Source organism: Pogona vitticeps, chromosome 5, assembly GCF_051106095.1.
Source record: "Pogona vitticeps strain Pit_001003342236 chromosome 5, PviZW2.1, whole genome shotgun sequence".
In the NCBI taxonomy this organism is placed as follows: Eukaryota; Metazoa; Chordata; class Lepidosauria; order Squamata; family Agamidae; genus Pogona; species Pogona vitticeps.
The window spans coordinates 53,188,998-53,204,453 of record NC_135787.1 but is presented as its reverse complement, the minus strand read 5'-3'; the positions used below and the strand labels follow the sequence as shown (position 1 = coordinate 53,204,453).

The 15,456-nt window shown below is 37.8% G+C and overlaps 1 protein-coding gene across 7 annotated transcripts in view; it reads left to right on the top strand.

The window, feature by feature from the left end:
* NEK1 (NIMA related kinase 1) overlaps window positions 1-14,913 on the top strand; it is a 61,031-nt gene extending 46,118 nt beyond the window's left edge. For all 7 annotated transcript variants that reach the window (XM_078393865.1, XM_020805484.3, XM_073001461.2 and 4 more), the window contains 8 exons: window positions 3,483-3,600; window positions 3,712-3,812; window positions 7,355-7,566; window positions 8,475-8,629; window positions 10,152-10,351; window positions 12,260-12,393; window positions 12,638-12,770; window positions 13,718-14,913. In XM_078393865.1, coding sequence (XP_078249991.1) covers window positions 3,483-3,600; window positions 3,712-3,812; window positions 7,355-7,566; window positions 8,475-8,629; window positions 10,152-10,351; window positions 12,260-12,393; window positions 12,638-12,770; window positions 13,718-13,731 — 1,067 coding nt within the window. In that variant the 3' untranslated portion in view covers window positions 13,732-14,913. The remainder of the gene's footprint in view (window positions 1-3,482; window positions 3,601-3,711; window positions 3,813-7,354; window positions 7,567-8,474; window positions 8,630-10,151; window positions 10,352-12,259; window positions 12,394-12,637; window positions 12,771-13,717) is intronic.
* Window positions 14,914-15,456: the final 543 nt, after the last annotated feature.

The following is a 15,456-nucleotide window of genomic DNA, read 5'->3' as shown; positions in this document are numbered from 1 at the left end:
GTGTAAAAGAAACAAAACAAAAATTAAAAGTAAGAACAAAATTACTGTAGCACCTTAACATTTTTGTTTTGTTTTTGTTATACATGCTGAAGTAGAGTAAAAAGGCTACCTCTTTCAAAAACGTACAAAAATTTGAATGCTTTACCATACGGGTCTCGGCCAGATGGAGCATGATGCCGTACACAGTTTCGAAAACATCATCATCAGAGAGGCAGATAAGGACAGAGCTGTAGTGATCATGTACAAGTTGACTTACACACAGGAAGCAGAGAGACAGTTGTCCCACTCTAAAGTTTACCAGCTCCTAGCTGAAGACTCAGCTGTTGAATAGCAAGAGGAATTATGAAATCCAATGAAAAACTTTCCTGGAAATATACGTGACCAAATCCTGGCTGACACACCATAGGAACCTCAACCAGCCACCTTCCACATGCTACCAAAAAAAACCACACACACACACACAAACTGGGCACCTATGGCAGACTCATTTTATGAAGCATCAATACCATCACTGTTGGAGCATCTGGATACTTGGGCTCTATCTTTAAACCACATGCCATCAGTGCGCTTAACTATGTAAGGGATATTACAGATTTTCTGAGGAATTTGCAGTCAACTCATGACCCCTCTGACAGCAGCATCTTAGCCACATTGGATGCAGATATCTTCTACACCAGCATCCCACACATAGATGGAATACACGCCATTAAGGATACCATTCAAAGTGAGAACACAGACCCTGCCCCAAATCACTACCATCTGTGACTTTGTACACACACACACACACCTGTTTCACCTTTGACAACAACATCTGTCTCCAGATTAATGGAACTGTCATGGGAACCCATATGGCACCACAGTATGAAAATATATTCATGGTTGCCCTGTAAAAAATCCTTTTAAACAGTTATATCTCAGATAGAGAAGTGATTTTTAGTACTTTTTTAAAATCTAAACTCTGGAGAAATTCCACCAGGACTTCAGTAATTTTCATCCTGACATCAACCTCTGCCTTGTTTCTTTCATTATTTATCTCAGAGTGTTGCACGATTTAAAATTATAGACATATAGGAATTATAGGTGAAATTAAAAAAAAAATCTCCACTCAGACCATTCTACACATCAGGTGCACTTTCAGGACACCACTATGAAGCTACAACATGGACATCTTAGCATCACATTTTATTGAAAACCCACCAAAAGATATACATACTTGCATGTCTCCAGTTTCCATCCTGAACACACCACAAGATTTATTGTCTGCAGTTAAGATATAACTGCACATATAATTGCCTGTGCTCATATCTACAAGATAGAGACTCCAAACTCATGAATATACAAAAGGCATTTCTTAGACTACATTAGCCACCCAATATGATTAAAGAATAAATTAACCTGGCAAGATGAATATTCAGAAGCAATCTACTACAAGCAATGTTCCCTCTAAGGTGCATGCATGGACAGGTGCACAGAGCTCCATTGGCACCATAAAGTGGCAGCCAGGGTCAATGCCTGTTTAGTTGTGGGTTTCAGATGAAGCTGTGCCCCACACACAGACAGGCGAGGCTCCCACACAGTGGGGATGGCAATTGGAATGTTGACCGCAAGAAAGATCCAGAAGAGAACAAACTCTACTGGTTCCCAGCTGGGACTGCCTGTCCTTTCCGCTCCTCTCAGACAGGATAGTTGTGGATGTTGACCCGAGAGAGACCCTCAAAGAAAAAACAAGAAATTGGGTATTCTTGGAGGTCACTCCACAACTGTGGAACCAGCTACCATCTGCTATTTGCCTGGCTCCCTTGTTGGGTACTTCTAAGAAACTACTTGACCTGGTTCTTTCAACAGGCATTTCAGAATATGCCACCTGTGAAGCCCGCGTAATCTGTTACAGTCAGAATATAAGGTTGCCACTAGAGATGGGAGCATTTGTACAGTATTTGTATATAAATATCCCCCACAGATGCAGATGACGAGGATCCGGCCCCCTGGGGCCAGATTGGCCACTCACGATTTCGCCGCTGCTGTGAGCTCCATGGAGCCTTCCTATCTGTCCGTTGCTTGCAGTAGATTAGCCAGTCCTGGCAGAAGGCGGGATGACGAGCCTTTCTGCCAGGTCGCAGAGTGGCTAATCCATTGTGAGCACCTGTGGGGCAATATTCATATATGAATACCCAGTCTCTAATTGCCACCAGCTTAAATGCTCTAGTTATTACTTAGAACACTGTAGAATGTGTTTTAATTGTCTGATTATTCCTATCATGTATTTTTTTAATAGTTGCATTGTTTTTTATGATTTTTGATTGGTGGTTGTTTTATGCTGTATTGTAAACTGCTCAGATTGGCAGTTGAATTGGATGGATGGATGGTTATCACCTTGCACCCACAACTTAAACTACTCACACACATCGTAAATGGCCTTCAATCTATTCTTGACAAGAGTACATAACTCTCGCAAGCCCTTGGTGTCAGGCCTGTATTTGCTTACAGGCAACCCCCCAGTCTTAAGCAACTCTTGACACACAACAGGCTATGCAACTCTGATACAGAGGTGGAAAGTAAACCTTGCTACAAACTCAGATGCCATCCCTGCCTCCACACCTACTCTGGCAACACAATTACAGGTCCTAACAATGTCACATACTACATCACTGGTGTGTTTACTTATTCTTCTGCTAATGTGATCAATGCTGTCCTTTGCCAACAACGCCCTTCAGCACTCTACATAGGAATAACAAGTCAATCTCTACACAAAAGGACTAATGGATGTAAATCTGACATCAGGAATGGCAACACACAAAAATCTGTTTCAGAACATTTCAGTCTACCTGGATCTTCTTTGAGTGACCTGCAGGTCACCATTGGGGGGTAGGGAACTACAAGACTTGAAGGAGCAACAGCTGAGGTAAAGTATAAACGGATGCTAGAAACCCATTTAAGAGGCCTAAATATCCATCCAGTGTTTTCAAATCATTACCAATTCTGAAACCCTACATTGATTCTCATAGTTTCCCATTTGTGTCAACTATGCTATTGTTACCTTTTAGATTGATAACTGAAATTATTCACAACCTGATAGCATATTCCATTAGTAATGAACCATTGTCACTTTGCCCATTATCTGTATCCACAGCTGGTCATGGGGCCAGGTATAAATATGACAATAATGTAGTCTCACTACATGGATATGATCCATGAAAACGTATATTAAAATATGGCAGTTGTTCCTTAAGTACCAAAACACTTGTTTTTGTGTCTGAATATTTTTATGACATTCCAAAGTTGTTTTTTAAGTAGCTTTAGCTTGTTGTTTGCCTGGGACATCTGAGTGCTCTTGATCTAGGAGGAATAAAGGTTTGCATGAATGTCTCACCATCAGGTACAGATGTTCATTCATAATAGTTAGAATAGTTTGTGTTCTTAGTGCTACACATCTTAATATCCCATAGCAATAAACTGTGATGCAACCCAACTTGTTTCCACAGAGCCTGAGGACTTGGAAGCAGAATTATTGGAAGAAACCAAGGAAAATAAATGCAAAATGGAAGTACTGCCTGTTGCTGCTGATGTGTGGGTCAAAGAAAGTAAAATAAAGGAAACCATGTAAGGCCCTCTTCTCCTTGTACTGTCTCCAACTTAGAAATTCCTTTACATGGGACTAACAGTAAACTATTTTACATTACCTTTTCTTTTGGCTGTGATTAACATTTACAGGTCACAAGATCATACTGATTATAGCCAGCGTGACAATGAAGATCCTCCTGCAGAAGATGGAGTGTTTAAAAAAATGCCACTCAATGAAGAAGCATCAGTAGGTCAGCAAATACTTTTAACTAATCCAGAATGGGAATGCAGGTGCCTTGGGTATTTCTCTCTTTCTCCCTTCTACCAACACAAATAGGAGGATTTAGGCTGCAGTCCTCTATTCGTTTGTGCCATTGATCCAACAACACTTATTTTCTTAGAAAATATACAGGATTGTAAATTAATATATATTAAAAATGTATTTAGAGGAGATTGTTAAATAATGTCCAGATTAATCTAGGAGAAAATTAATTATTAACAGACAACTGCCATACAAGAAGGGTCAGCTTTCAGACTGACTGATGAGTAGCACCAGTGTGTGCCTCAGGCACACTTAGTTTTGGATGATGGTTGATTAACTCAGCCACTGGAAGGGCCAACTGTGTTGGATGGGAAATCTTGGCCAAGAGGCCTGTGGAAACTTGAACTCACCTCTAAATCTCATTTGACTTTGGGCAGCAGCATTGTGAGTACCAGCCGGAGGACGGAGATCCTGTTGGCATTGCAATTTGTGTCAAATTAATGAAAATACAAAAAAGCAAAAGAATCTTCTCAATGAAATGGGTTTGTCATCTCACCATACATGTAGAACCCCCATATCCATGGGAGATTGGTTCTACAATCTACCATGGATACCTGAAACCACGGACAGGAATCCAATATATAAATGTAACATGCAGGCAGGCGGGAGAAAGGCCACAAGGGGGAGCCCTTTTGAGTTGTATATATGACTGCAGTAAAACATGGGAAAACAAAACCACTGATATCAGTCCTGTAGATACAGGGGTCCTACTGTACTACTCTTTAGGGGGGATTCCTAAAGTCATGAATTAGACTGGATACTTAAATAGCTCAGATATCAGTGCAATTTGCATGACAAAAGAAACAGTAAATAGAGATAGAGGTGAACAATGAAAAATGAAGACATCAAATACAGAGAATTAAACATTGTCCAAAACAAAATGAGAGAATCCAAAGAGAAATGGTGGTCCATATGATGTACAGAAAGAAAGAAGCTAGAGAAGATCAGCAACTCTTTAACATGTGTAAAAAGATCACCCATGAGTAGTGGATAGGAATACTTCTCTGATTTTGTCCTCAAAGGTAAAATCAGTTTGGTCTGTGTTAAAGAGCTGTTGGAAGATAACAACAGACAAACAGAATTTGTTGTTTCAAATGTTGTTCCAGACTGGAAATATAGAAATTCAAAATGTAGTACATCTGACAAAAACAGTGAAACTCCTAGAGTCAATTATGTTTTTGCTTTAAGTATTCAAGCTAATAGTGGGTGATGACTTTGATGTTTTAATAAATATTTCCAATCAAATGTACAGGACATGAATCATCCCTGAAGTTTCAGTGAGATTGACACATTACTTTTTGGGTAATGTAACAAAAGTGAAAGTTCTCGGGGACTACAGGAAAATAAGATGAATAATCCATTTGCTTAAGGTTTTCTTGAAGAAATGGATGTGAATAGGAATGGCTGCTATGTTAACTATGAGATGCTCTTGACTTTGTCTCTGCAAAGTCCAACACAGAAAGTTGATGGGGTTGTTGGTAAGATACATTCTAATTCAAGAGATAATACCGTATTGTTCTGTGTATACAGCCCCCCCAATGTATAAGACAACCCCCTAATTTTTACTCTTGCTGGAGGCGGAGGAGCAGTCAATGGGCAGCAACAAGAGGCACCGAGCGCGGTTGCTTCTTTGCCTCCGTCTCTGCCTCCTGCTGCTGAACCCGCGAGTGACACAGGAGGAGGAGGAGGTGGAGATGGAGGCAAAGAAGCAGCCGCACTCAGCTGCCTCTCGCTGCTGCCCATCAGCTGCTGCTGCCAGCGGATCGCCTCCTCCAGCTATCGTCTCCTTCGAGCAGGGGACCAGGTGACGTCGTGAGGTGGAGGTAAGCTCTGGCAGGAGGAGGAGGTGATCAGATGGCAGCAGCAGCAGTCAATGCGCAGCCACAAGTGGCGGCCAAGTGTGGCTGCTTCTTTGCCTCAGTCTCCGCCTCCTGCTGCTGCCTTCCATCTATAAAACGACCCTCAATTTTTCCTCTAATTATTTTAGGAAAAAGTGTCCTTTTATACACAGAAAAATACGGTAATTGGAAACCTATACTTGCTATACTGTAAAAGCTTCCATGAAAGACAAAGATCAGCTAACAAAGGACATTGAGATAAGAAAAGGAGTTTGGCAAGGAGCTTTTCAATTTGCACTTGCAGCCACCCATTCCCAGAAGATAGACAAGGGAATCACTCCTTCATGCGTTCATTTTCCTCTTACAAGATGAATTACCATGCCTACCCTCATAAGTGATTGGTACTGGCCTACATTTAAATAGATAAATCCCATGTTATCTCATGTAGTTTGAGTCTCAAAAGTGCACCTGACACTAATCGAAAGTGAAATTCAAATTATTTTTTATTGTAGGGGGAGATATGGAAAGGTTATTGTTATCATCAATGTTGGACTTTATACAACAGAATTTAAATATGAGCCAACAATTTTAATCAAAGGAGAAATATATATATTGGTTAAAAAATGAAGACCATCATATTAACACTTAGACTAGCAAATATATTTATTGGAAGAATTATACAACCTGGCTGGAATAAAAGCTAGTGATTTCCTCACTGGCAAAAAGATAGCACTACACTTGAGGAGAGGGGGCTAGTTTAGGGGTCACAGGCCAGAATGAGCTTGGCATTCAGCCCTGGCTTGCAAGTACATTGCTGTTCCAACCCTTTAGTATCTGCACCCTGGAAGTGCTTCAAGCTGCCTAATCATAGGGCAGGTCTTGGCAATAGTACCTTCTCTGGCCCTGGCTCCTGGCATGCTAAATAGAAAGACAGGATCTATTCTGCCTTTTCTGATTGCTTTATTATATTTGGAAGCTGCCTTTATTCTAAGAAAAAAACGATGACTAAACCCAGAACTGGTTTACATTTCTAAGCTGTTCTAATTTGACTCCAGTTTCTGAATGATGGAGAGTAAATAATGGGTTCTTTATCCAAGCAGAGGGTTGACCAACGATTGTAACTGACTCTTGCTTTCAAAGGTTCTGTAGGGGAATCAGGTTATGAGGAAAAAGGAGAGAAACATTTTGATCCCGCAGCAGTAGTAGTGGTTTCTAACATCCATTCCTTTTGCCTCAGAAGGCTGCAGTTTCTAATTTGCCGAATTAGTTTTGTGTTAAAACAGCAAACTCTATTGGAGTCGATAAAACATTTTTAGTATTAATCTGAACATAACATTACTGCATGTAATAACCAGAATCTGAACAAAATCTGAGAATAATAAAATGAAAGACACTGGGGAGTTTTCAGATCTGCTTAAAAACTGATACCTTGTTTTGGTAGCAGTTTTATTTATATACATATAATTCACCTTTTTCATCAGTAGTTTTAAAATAAGCTAATGTCAACTGAACAACCAGTTTCTGTGCTTAATTTCAAATTGTACCTTCCAGTTATGTTCACTAAAACTACTTACACAGCTTCATGTGTTTGTAAAACTGTAGTTTTGACTTGCTTTTTTCTTGATTACACCAGAGTCCAATGATTCTATGCAACCGGAACCCTTTTTCCAAAAGGTAGCACAGCACCAAGCAAGATTAACAGCTTTTCCAGTTCTGTCAGCACAGTCTTCCCTTGAAGATTCTCTTCCAACAAGATCACGCTCTGTATCCCCTGAGAAGACAAAAGGCAAAAATTCGCTGTTGATAGGCCTTTCTACAGGTCTCTTTGATGCAAACAATCCAAAGGCAAGTGTAAAAAATGTTGTAGCATTACACTGTATTGTACACCTTGTTCTCCAACAAAAACCTTACAACTGGAAACAGATGTATCTTGTTTTATGTACTCACTGGTTCAGTCACAGAAAATACCACAAAAGAGTAGATTAAGTTATTATTGTACAGTAAAAAAAATCTGGGTAAGAACTGATGCACAGCTTTTTATGCAAGGAAGTACATACTGTGTAGTTACATAGTCTTTATTCAACTGTGAATTTGACATTCTGTACAAAGTTTGCACATTTCAATCTTTATGACTGTTCATTGTGCAAATCGGGCTACATGTGGCTCCTTTCTTATCTGATTAAAACTAGAGTTCTGTACCTTAACTGTTCTGACTGAATTCTGAAGTCTTCAGTTTGCAAAGAAACATTTCCAAGAACTTGACTTCCTTCCTTTTTAAAGTAGAGATTGTTACCTGAGCATGGAAACTATATAATAGTTCAGCTTTTTGTGCTGTCTCCCCCACCACCCTGTTTCTTCTGTACCCTAAAGCAAATTGAAAGGAAGTTTATTATCATAACTATTTTCAGATACATGTACACTTTATTTTTTTTTAGAAGCCTCATAAGTCAGAACTGATTAAGACTGACCAAAATCTCTTTTCTTTATGCAACACATGTAAATCAAATAGTATAAATCATAATAATGAATTGCGAGTAGTTAAGAAGTCAGTGATCATTTTGTAACAAGTCATGCAATGGGTGTGTGAGACAAAGTGGACAAACGTTGACTTAACTAGTAGCAATTCATTGCTGCAATTTATACCATTTGACTTATGCTATCATATGTAAGCAAAAGGATCCTGGCCACTTTTCTTTTCAGGTCGATTTTGTTTCATGCTGTGATGTGCTCAGTAATGCAATATTTCTTTTCAGTTGTTGAGAACATGTTCTCTCCCAGATCTTTCCAAGCTATATAGAACATTAGTTGATGTCCCTAGTGTTGCTGACGTACAGAATCAAGAGAATCTTGAAATAGATGATATAGAAGATGAACCTGTCAAAGAAGAACATTCTGATTCTGAAGATATGTAAGTAAACAAGACAAAAATGTTGAAATAATTATCCAACATATTGTGGGGGTGGTGAGTCTGAATTTTAACCTGAACTTTAAAATTATTAGCCATTTCTGGTCCTACTTCTAAAAATTACACTGAATTCACTGTCCCACACTGTTGGAGTCACAAGCCTCTGCTTATCTATCCATAGGAAGCATGAAGTTTTAAAACATAAGTCTTTAAGGTACATTGTAACTACATTTAAAAACAAATTACAATGTAGCATTTTGGTGGCCTTCCTCAAAGAAGGAAATAAAACCAGTGTTACATTGTGAACAGCAGTGGGAGTGGAGAGCCAGAAACAGAAAAAGACCTTTTCTCATTTTTGCAGCTCTAAGTTACATGAAACACTTGAGAGGGTTTTGGGGGTGCTAAAGCCCCCACAATTCTGCCTGGGGCAATTCCAACAGACTTTTGGCTGCTGTAGTCTAAAAAAATCAGAAGTCCCATTCCTAATAGTGTATCTTGATTTCAGCAAATATTTTGTCAGTCAGTGAGACCTGCCAGCCCTGATTCGGCCAGCAGGTCCTCCATTCTTGAATCTATATATTTCAGACCAACGTGTTGAAACAGAACAGGATTTATTGAACTTGAGAGCAAGTGAACAACAACCATTTCAGTATACAGTCAGCCTTCCTTGACCTAGTTCCTGACACCAGCCTAAGGTCCTTTAAACTGGTTGCATTTTCTTTTGCCCCTGATCTTTTTCCGCTGCTGGCACAGATGAAATGCTGGGACTTCTGTTGGTGTTCCAGTACACCTCTTAAGATAGTCACTGCCTCTTCAACGGAAGCAGGTTGGTGACTCCTCACCCAGCTACATAGGATGGAGCCTGAAGTAACCACCAACTGCTCCAATACCACCAATTCGATGACCTCCCCCAAAGCCCACACTGCTGGTTTCAACCAAGTTGCATGTGCTTTCACTCTCCGGGTCAAGGCTCTAGGATGTAAATCTGGATGAAGGTGAAGTTCTATAAATCTTTGCTGGTACACTTCCAATAAGTTAATCATGGAATGCCAGTGGGGTTTGCTCCTGCCATTTCTTAACATCATCTGAGTTTGGGTTCTTTGTTGTTCCAGTAGTACTCTTTGTATCATTTTCAGTATTCATCTTAATACAAATTAAGGTCAAATTTGTTTGTCACTTTTTGCAGCGTAGTTAAAGTCTGCTCCCTTCAGACATGTCGCATATCACATCAGCAATGTGTAGATCTTACCATTGTTTATTTTCCGTAACAGTGATGGAGTGGGAAATTGTTGCAGTAGGTAAGCAGCCTCACGATCAAGCATCAGCGTATTGTCTGTGTAATTTTTTTTCTGCAGTATCCACGAAACAATGGTACTACATGGCTGACCCCTTGAAATACCCGGGTTGTCTTTGGTCAGAAGTGAATTATTGCCTATGCTAAAAATATGATGTACAGTTTTAATCTGATTTTTTTTAAGAAAAAAAACTATGTAAAGTAATGACATGAAAACCTTTTGCCTTGCAGTATGTTTGGGGAGCCAGATACAGATTTGCAGGAACTTCAGGCTTCAATGGAGCAATTACTCAGAGAGCAACCTGGTGATGAATTCAGTGAAGAGGAAGAAGCAACTTTAAAAGCTAAATGCCTAGCAAATGGTACAGAGGTGGATGAGGATGACAACAATCCTAGTAGTGAAAGTGCCCTTAATGAAGAATGGCATTCAGGTATATCTCTGTACAGACTAAGAATGATGGCACTAAAAGGTTTTGCCTTAGAGGTAGTTTCTGTTTGAGAGGCTATTAAAAACAAGAGACCCTGCTTGCTGTGGATAAGTTCCACAAGCTGGAAATAAAAAGTACTAAAATAAGTTTTACAAAGTGTGCATATGTTATTGTATTTATTAATCTAATTTATTTAATGGAAATTACATTCTGTGTTAGTTAAATTCATAGCTAATTTGTGGTAGTATTGCCCAGGTTCCATTTTCTTCTGTGAAGTACACATTAGAAAAGTAAAAAGTAGGAACCACATTCTGATGTAGGTGTAATAATACATATAGCACAAGCATTCCTAACCTAGATCATATTAAAACCCACTCTACACTAAAGATGTAAATCTGTGCTCGTTTCATTCTTGCAGTTTGGAACAGATAATTTGAGAAGTTTTTCCTGCAGGTTAGAGTTGCAAGAGGTTTTGTGCATTTTCCATATTTTAAGCCTTTACAGGGAGAAAAACTTGCAGTTTGCACCAAAACTTTGGGATTTTGCACAAAAATTCGAGATCCTTGTGCCACATGTTCCCCCTTTTTGCTCATGCTGCTGCTGACAAAAAAAAGTATTGGTCTTTTCTTCTTGTGTATCGGAAGCAAAAAAAAAATCTCACAGCAATTTTATCTTTTTCATAAAGGATGAAATTTGTGAGTACTATATTAATTTCATTCTCATTCTGTACCTATTACCTCATCTTCAGAATCTATAGATTCCTCACAGTGTTTTAACTGCTTTTATACATGTGTAGTGCAGCATTCTACAGGCAGAGGATGGATGCCTTAATGCAATTCCATGTGATAACCAGTTTGTGCAAAGTATAGAAGGCTGCCAAAAGACCTGCATAGCCTTTATAAGTTCTTTCCTATTTTATGGGACAAATACAAATGTACTAGTTAGATAGACAGGCCTTACAGAGAGTACTTCATTCTGGCTTTCTATAGCAATTAAGAATCTACATAAATATATTTTGCTTCTAAATTATATCAGAGGATTACTTTGCCTGAGATGCTGTGTCACTAAATTTCTTCAGTATAATTTTAGGTAGGCCTAAATGTGATAGAGGTAAGTGGTAAAGATCTGGTGCTACCACTGGCAGCACATGCGAACCAGCTCATATAATTCTGCTGTACAACTGTGGGATAGCTCAGTGGTTTTCTACTTCTCCCCATTTCTACATCGTCCAATTCAGAATGCCTGTTTTATGAAAAATGTCTGGTTGTCTAGGATAGGCTGCAGTAAACACTAAAGGGGCTCAAGGATGCTTGATGTAAATTAGCAATTACTTTATGCACAGACTTGTTTTGAAAGAATAGTTGCAAATGCAGTGGGGCTATCTGTAATGTAATTAGTTCTCCTTGAATATACCATAATTCTAAAATGATTGGAAAGTGTCCTAGCTAACAGATTCTCAGAATACATTAGCCAGAATCCAAGGTGGTGGGTCTGCTGGTGGATCCCCCTCTAGTGGGATAATACATTCTAATACACTGGGGTAATACCCCTAAGAGAGGTAATCTCCCTTGTCTCTACAGGCATCAGTGTATTCCCAGAGTCTTCTCTACTATGTTTGCATATTCTTTGGAGCCAGATTTAGACTGCACAGGAAAGAAGAATTTCTATTTCCCTGAAAGCCTAGTGCTAGGTTACTGTTTCCAAGATGAGGCAGTACACTAGGCACCTGTATTACATTACCTCAGCATATATACAAGTACAGTACACAATAAAAATATAGAAAGCAGACTTGGCTGTTATTATGGTCTCTTCAAAATTTTGATTCTAAGTAGCAAAGAGCATGTACAAAGGTGGAATATACATTACTACAAAAATGATGAAATGTTACTATGTCCTATATTTGTTTCGTAGATGACAGTGATGGTGATAATGCTAGTGAATGTGAAGAGTGTGATAGCATCTTCTGTCATTTGGAAGAGCTGAGATGTGAACTGGAGCAAGAAATAGGTTTTGAAAAATTCATTGAAGTTTATGACAAAATAAAGGTTTGTAGAATGTTTATTCTGAAGAAAGTAGAAAAACACTGAGATTTATAAATAAGAAACAATTATTACAAAATAGGAATTGTGCTTTTTATCCAGAACATAAGTTAGTTTTTATGGGGCATATTAGGTGTCTGGATAGTTTGACAAGAGAAAGTGATGTAAAAATAAAAGAGCAGCAGTTACATTTCATTCTTGATCACTTTTTATTATTCCAAATAGCACATTTCTGTGCCTTTTCTTGTAGGCTATACATGAAGATGAAGATGAGAACATTGATATTTGTTCAACAATTGTTCAGAATATTTTAGGAAATGAACATAAGCATCAATATGCAAAAATTCTCCATTTAGTCATGGCAGATGGAGCTTATCAGGAAGGTAAAGTATCTGAAAACTGTTATTTCCACAAGTGCTTGTGCCCTCCAGTGTAATGCTGAATAAAAATCTGTATCTTTACAATTTAGGTACCTTGACAAATTTCAGGATCAAACCGAGTCCCATTTTATGATGTTGCTAACAAAATCACATTTGTCCGATAAATGGTCAAATTTCAATCACACCTCCCTTCAATAATGTTGAGTTTAGGGGTGCCAGACCCCTATGTAATTCAAAATCGATGTACAGTAACTCTTATGCCCCCCCAATAACTTCTCTTCCATAGCATTGACAGTTGTTTCCATATATTACTGAGTATAATGGGCCTTAAAGGTCTTTATGACCCCCTGATCTAGAGATGATTTAGAGATGTTGTGTTTGAGGGCTAGTAGACCACCTTGAGACCTTTGGTGTTGAGCTCATGGTTCTGGGTGGCCAGAGACACAATATTTATTACATGTATATTTATTGAATATTTATCTATTTATTGACAAAAAAATCCATGTATAACCAAAGCCATGCTGCTCAAACCCATTCAATTCAAGGAAGAAATTTAACTGCATTTTTATTAATATCTGACTAGATAGGAAGATGTGCAAATATTGCTGGCAAAGAAATATGCTGAAATTATTGTTTTTTTCTACAGTATATCAGCTTGGTGCAGATCCAGATCTTTCACTGAATGCTGCTCTACTTTACATTAAATATAGTTTAATCTCTGAAGTTTTTAGCAGTAGAAGAAATACATCAGTAATGGCAAGTTATCAGATGAAGTTAAACCAATCAGGCATCAGAAAATAGGGAAGATTTACTGTTAATTTAGTATATAATATTCATACATTGCACTCTCAGTAAAGGATCATTACTTTTAGCCTAGGTTTTCTAAAAAGCTGAATATTGTTAAAATGCCATCATCATACTAAATATTTCTAAATCTTCTTTTTCTGCAGATAATGATGAATAACATGCCTTGGCAACCAACTCAGTGAAATATAGGTGTATTACCTGTAAAACAACAAGGCACAAATGAAAAATAAGTTTATTGGGACAAGCTTAAGGTGTTGCTGCTTGCATAGAGATGGAAAAGCATTATACTTTCCACTGAAAGGTTGTTCATAGATTTCTTTTGACATTTAGCTTCATTCTTTCAACAGATAACTAAAAAGCTACCTCTGATTTAAAATTAATAACAAAGAATTGAAAGGCTGACTCAGACGTTATTTACTGTTTGAGAGTTTATCATGTATGAATAAGCCCATGTTATATTAGCTGCTGCTATTTGTTTAAATCTGAACAGTTAAAAGAAAACCAAAATAAGAGGACCTTTGACTTTGCTTTCCATTCAAGATAACTTATCATTTCTCAGAAACTGTTTCCTTGATCTTAAAAACATATGGAAGTAACTCTCACTGAAATCAGTGAAACATTTCCATTAAATAGTATGTTTAAGGTCAAGATATTTTAAATATTTCACTGTTTGTGTGTGTACATACATATGTGCATATAATCAATAATAATATTTAGAATTCTCAGTATTTTTGCCATGACTAATTTACAATTATTTCTTCCAAATCAAAGCAGATAAGTGCACCATTTTCAATACTTGAAGTTGTTTCTGTCAAGTGGAGTAAAGAATGAGCTTGGATAGCGTATGCCATTTTCTACCATTCAGTGTGAAGTTGCATTTTCCTGTAGTACTGCATACTCAGTTAAACTGCTGCTCACATTTTTGGTCTATAATTTGGATAATATTAGGAATGACTGAAAATAGAATTAATACAAACGTTGTGCTGCTGATGTTTGAAAACAATGTGTTTATCTTGCACCCAGTTAATCTAGAGGACATAATTTGAGTTTTCCTCATTTTTCAATGTTTGCCCTGAGAGAAGAATAAGCACTTCTTGTGAGGTCATAATCCTGAGACAAAGGCTTTAAATATTTCTGATATGCAAGAGGTAGTTACAGAAGCTTGCTGAATTGGCTGTAAGATTTAATGTGCAGTTATTCCATTGAAAAAATAGACCTTTACCTCACCTAATAACAATGCAAAGTGGAAAGTATATACGTGAATTCAGTTATACTAGCACTAAGATGTAAATATGTTTTATTTTTAACAACACAATAAATGCTTGACCTTTTTCTATGATTGACTTTTTAAGTTGTTCTTTTTATTAATGTAACTAATGAAATTTTCCCATACTCATCTTCAGAGGAAAGAAAGGTATTTTTGGAAGGGGGAAGACTAAGAAAAGGATGAACATTAAGCATTTTACATAGATCTGCATAACAAATTGTACAAAAATGTCTGTAGCTTATTGCTTATTTCCCAGAACACAAAGGGAACCCCTATCATGAAATGGTGATACCAGGTTCCTGTAAAATGAGTGATGCCATCATCTTCCTATATAGCATTTTCCCTAAACATACGTAGAAATGCAGGCCAAAGTAAACTACTCTGAAGGCAAAACAAACACAGATATTCTGTGTCTGATGTGTTCAACATATAGGATATCAAACTGAAAACAAGTGGAACAGCCACTGTGAATGCTGAGTACACTGGGAGCACACAATCATTGTTGCATGTTTCAGGCAATAAAAATCACAAATGTCAAAGCATTTAGAATGAATTAGAGAATCTAAAAACATATGGAACTTTATGGGTAGTGCTGCATTATGCCTTTCATCAATA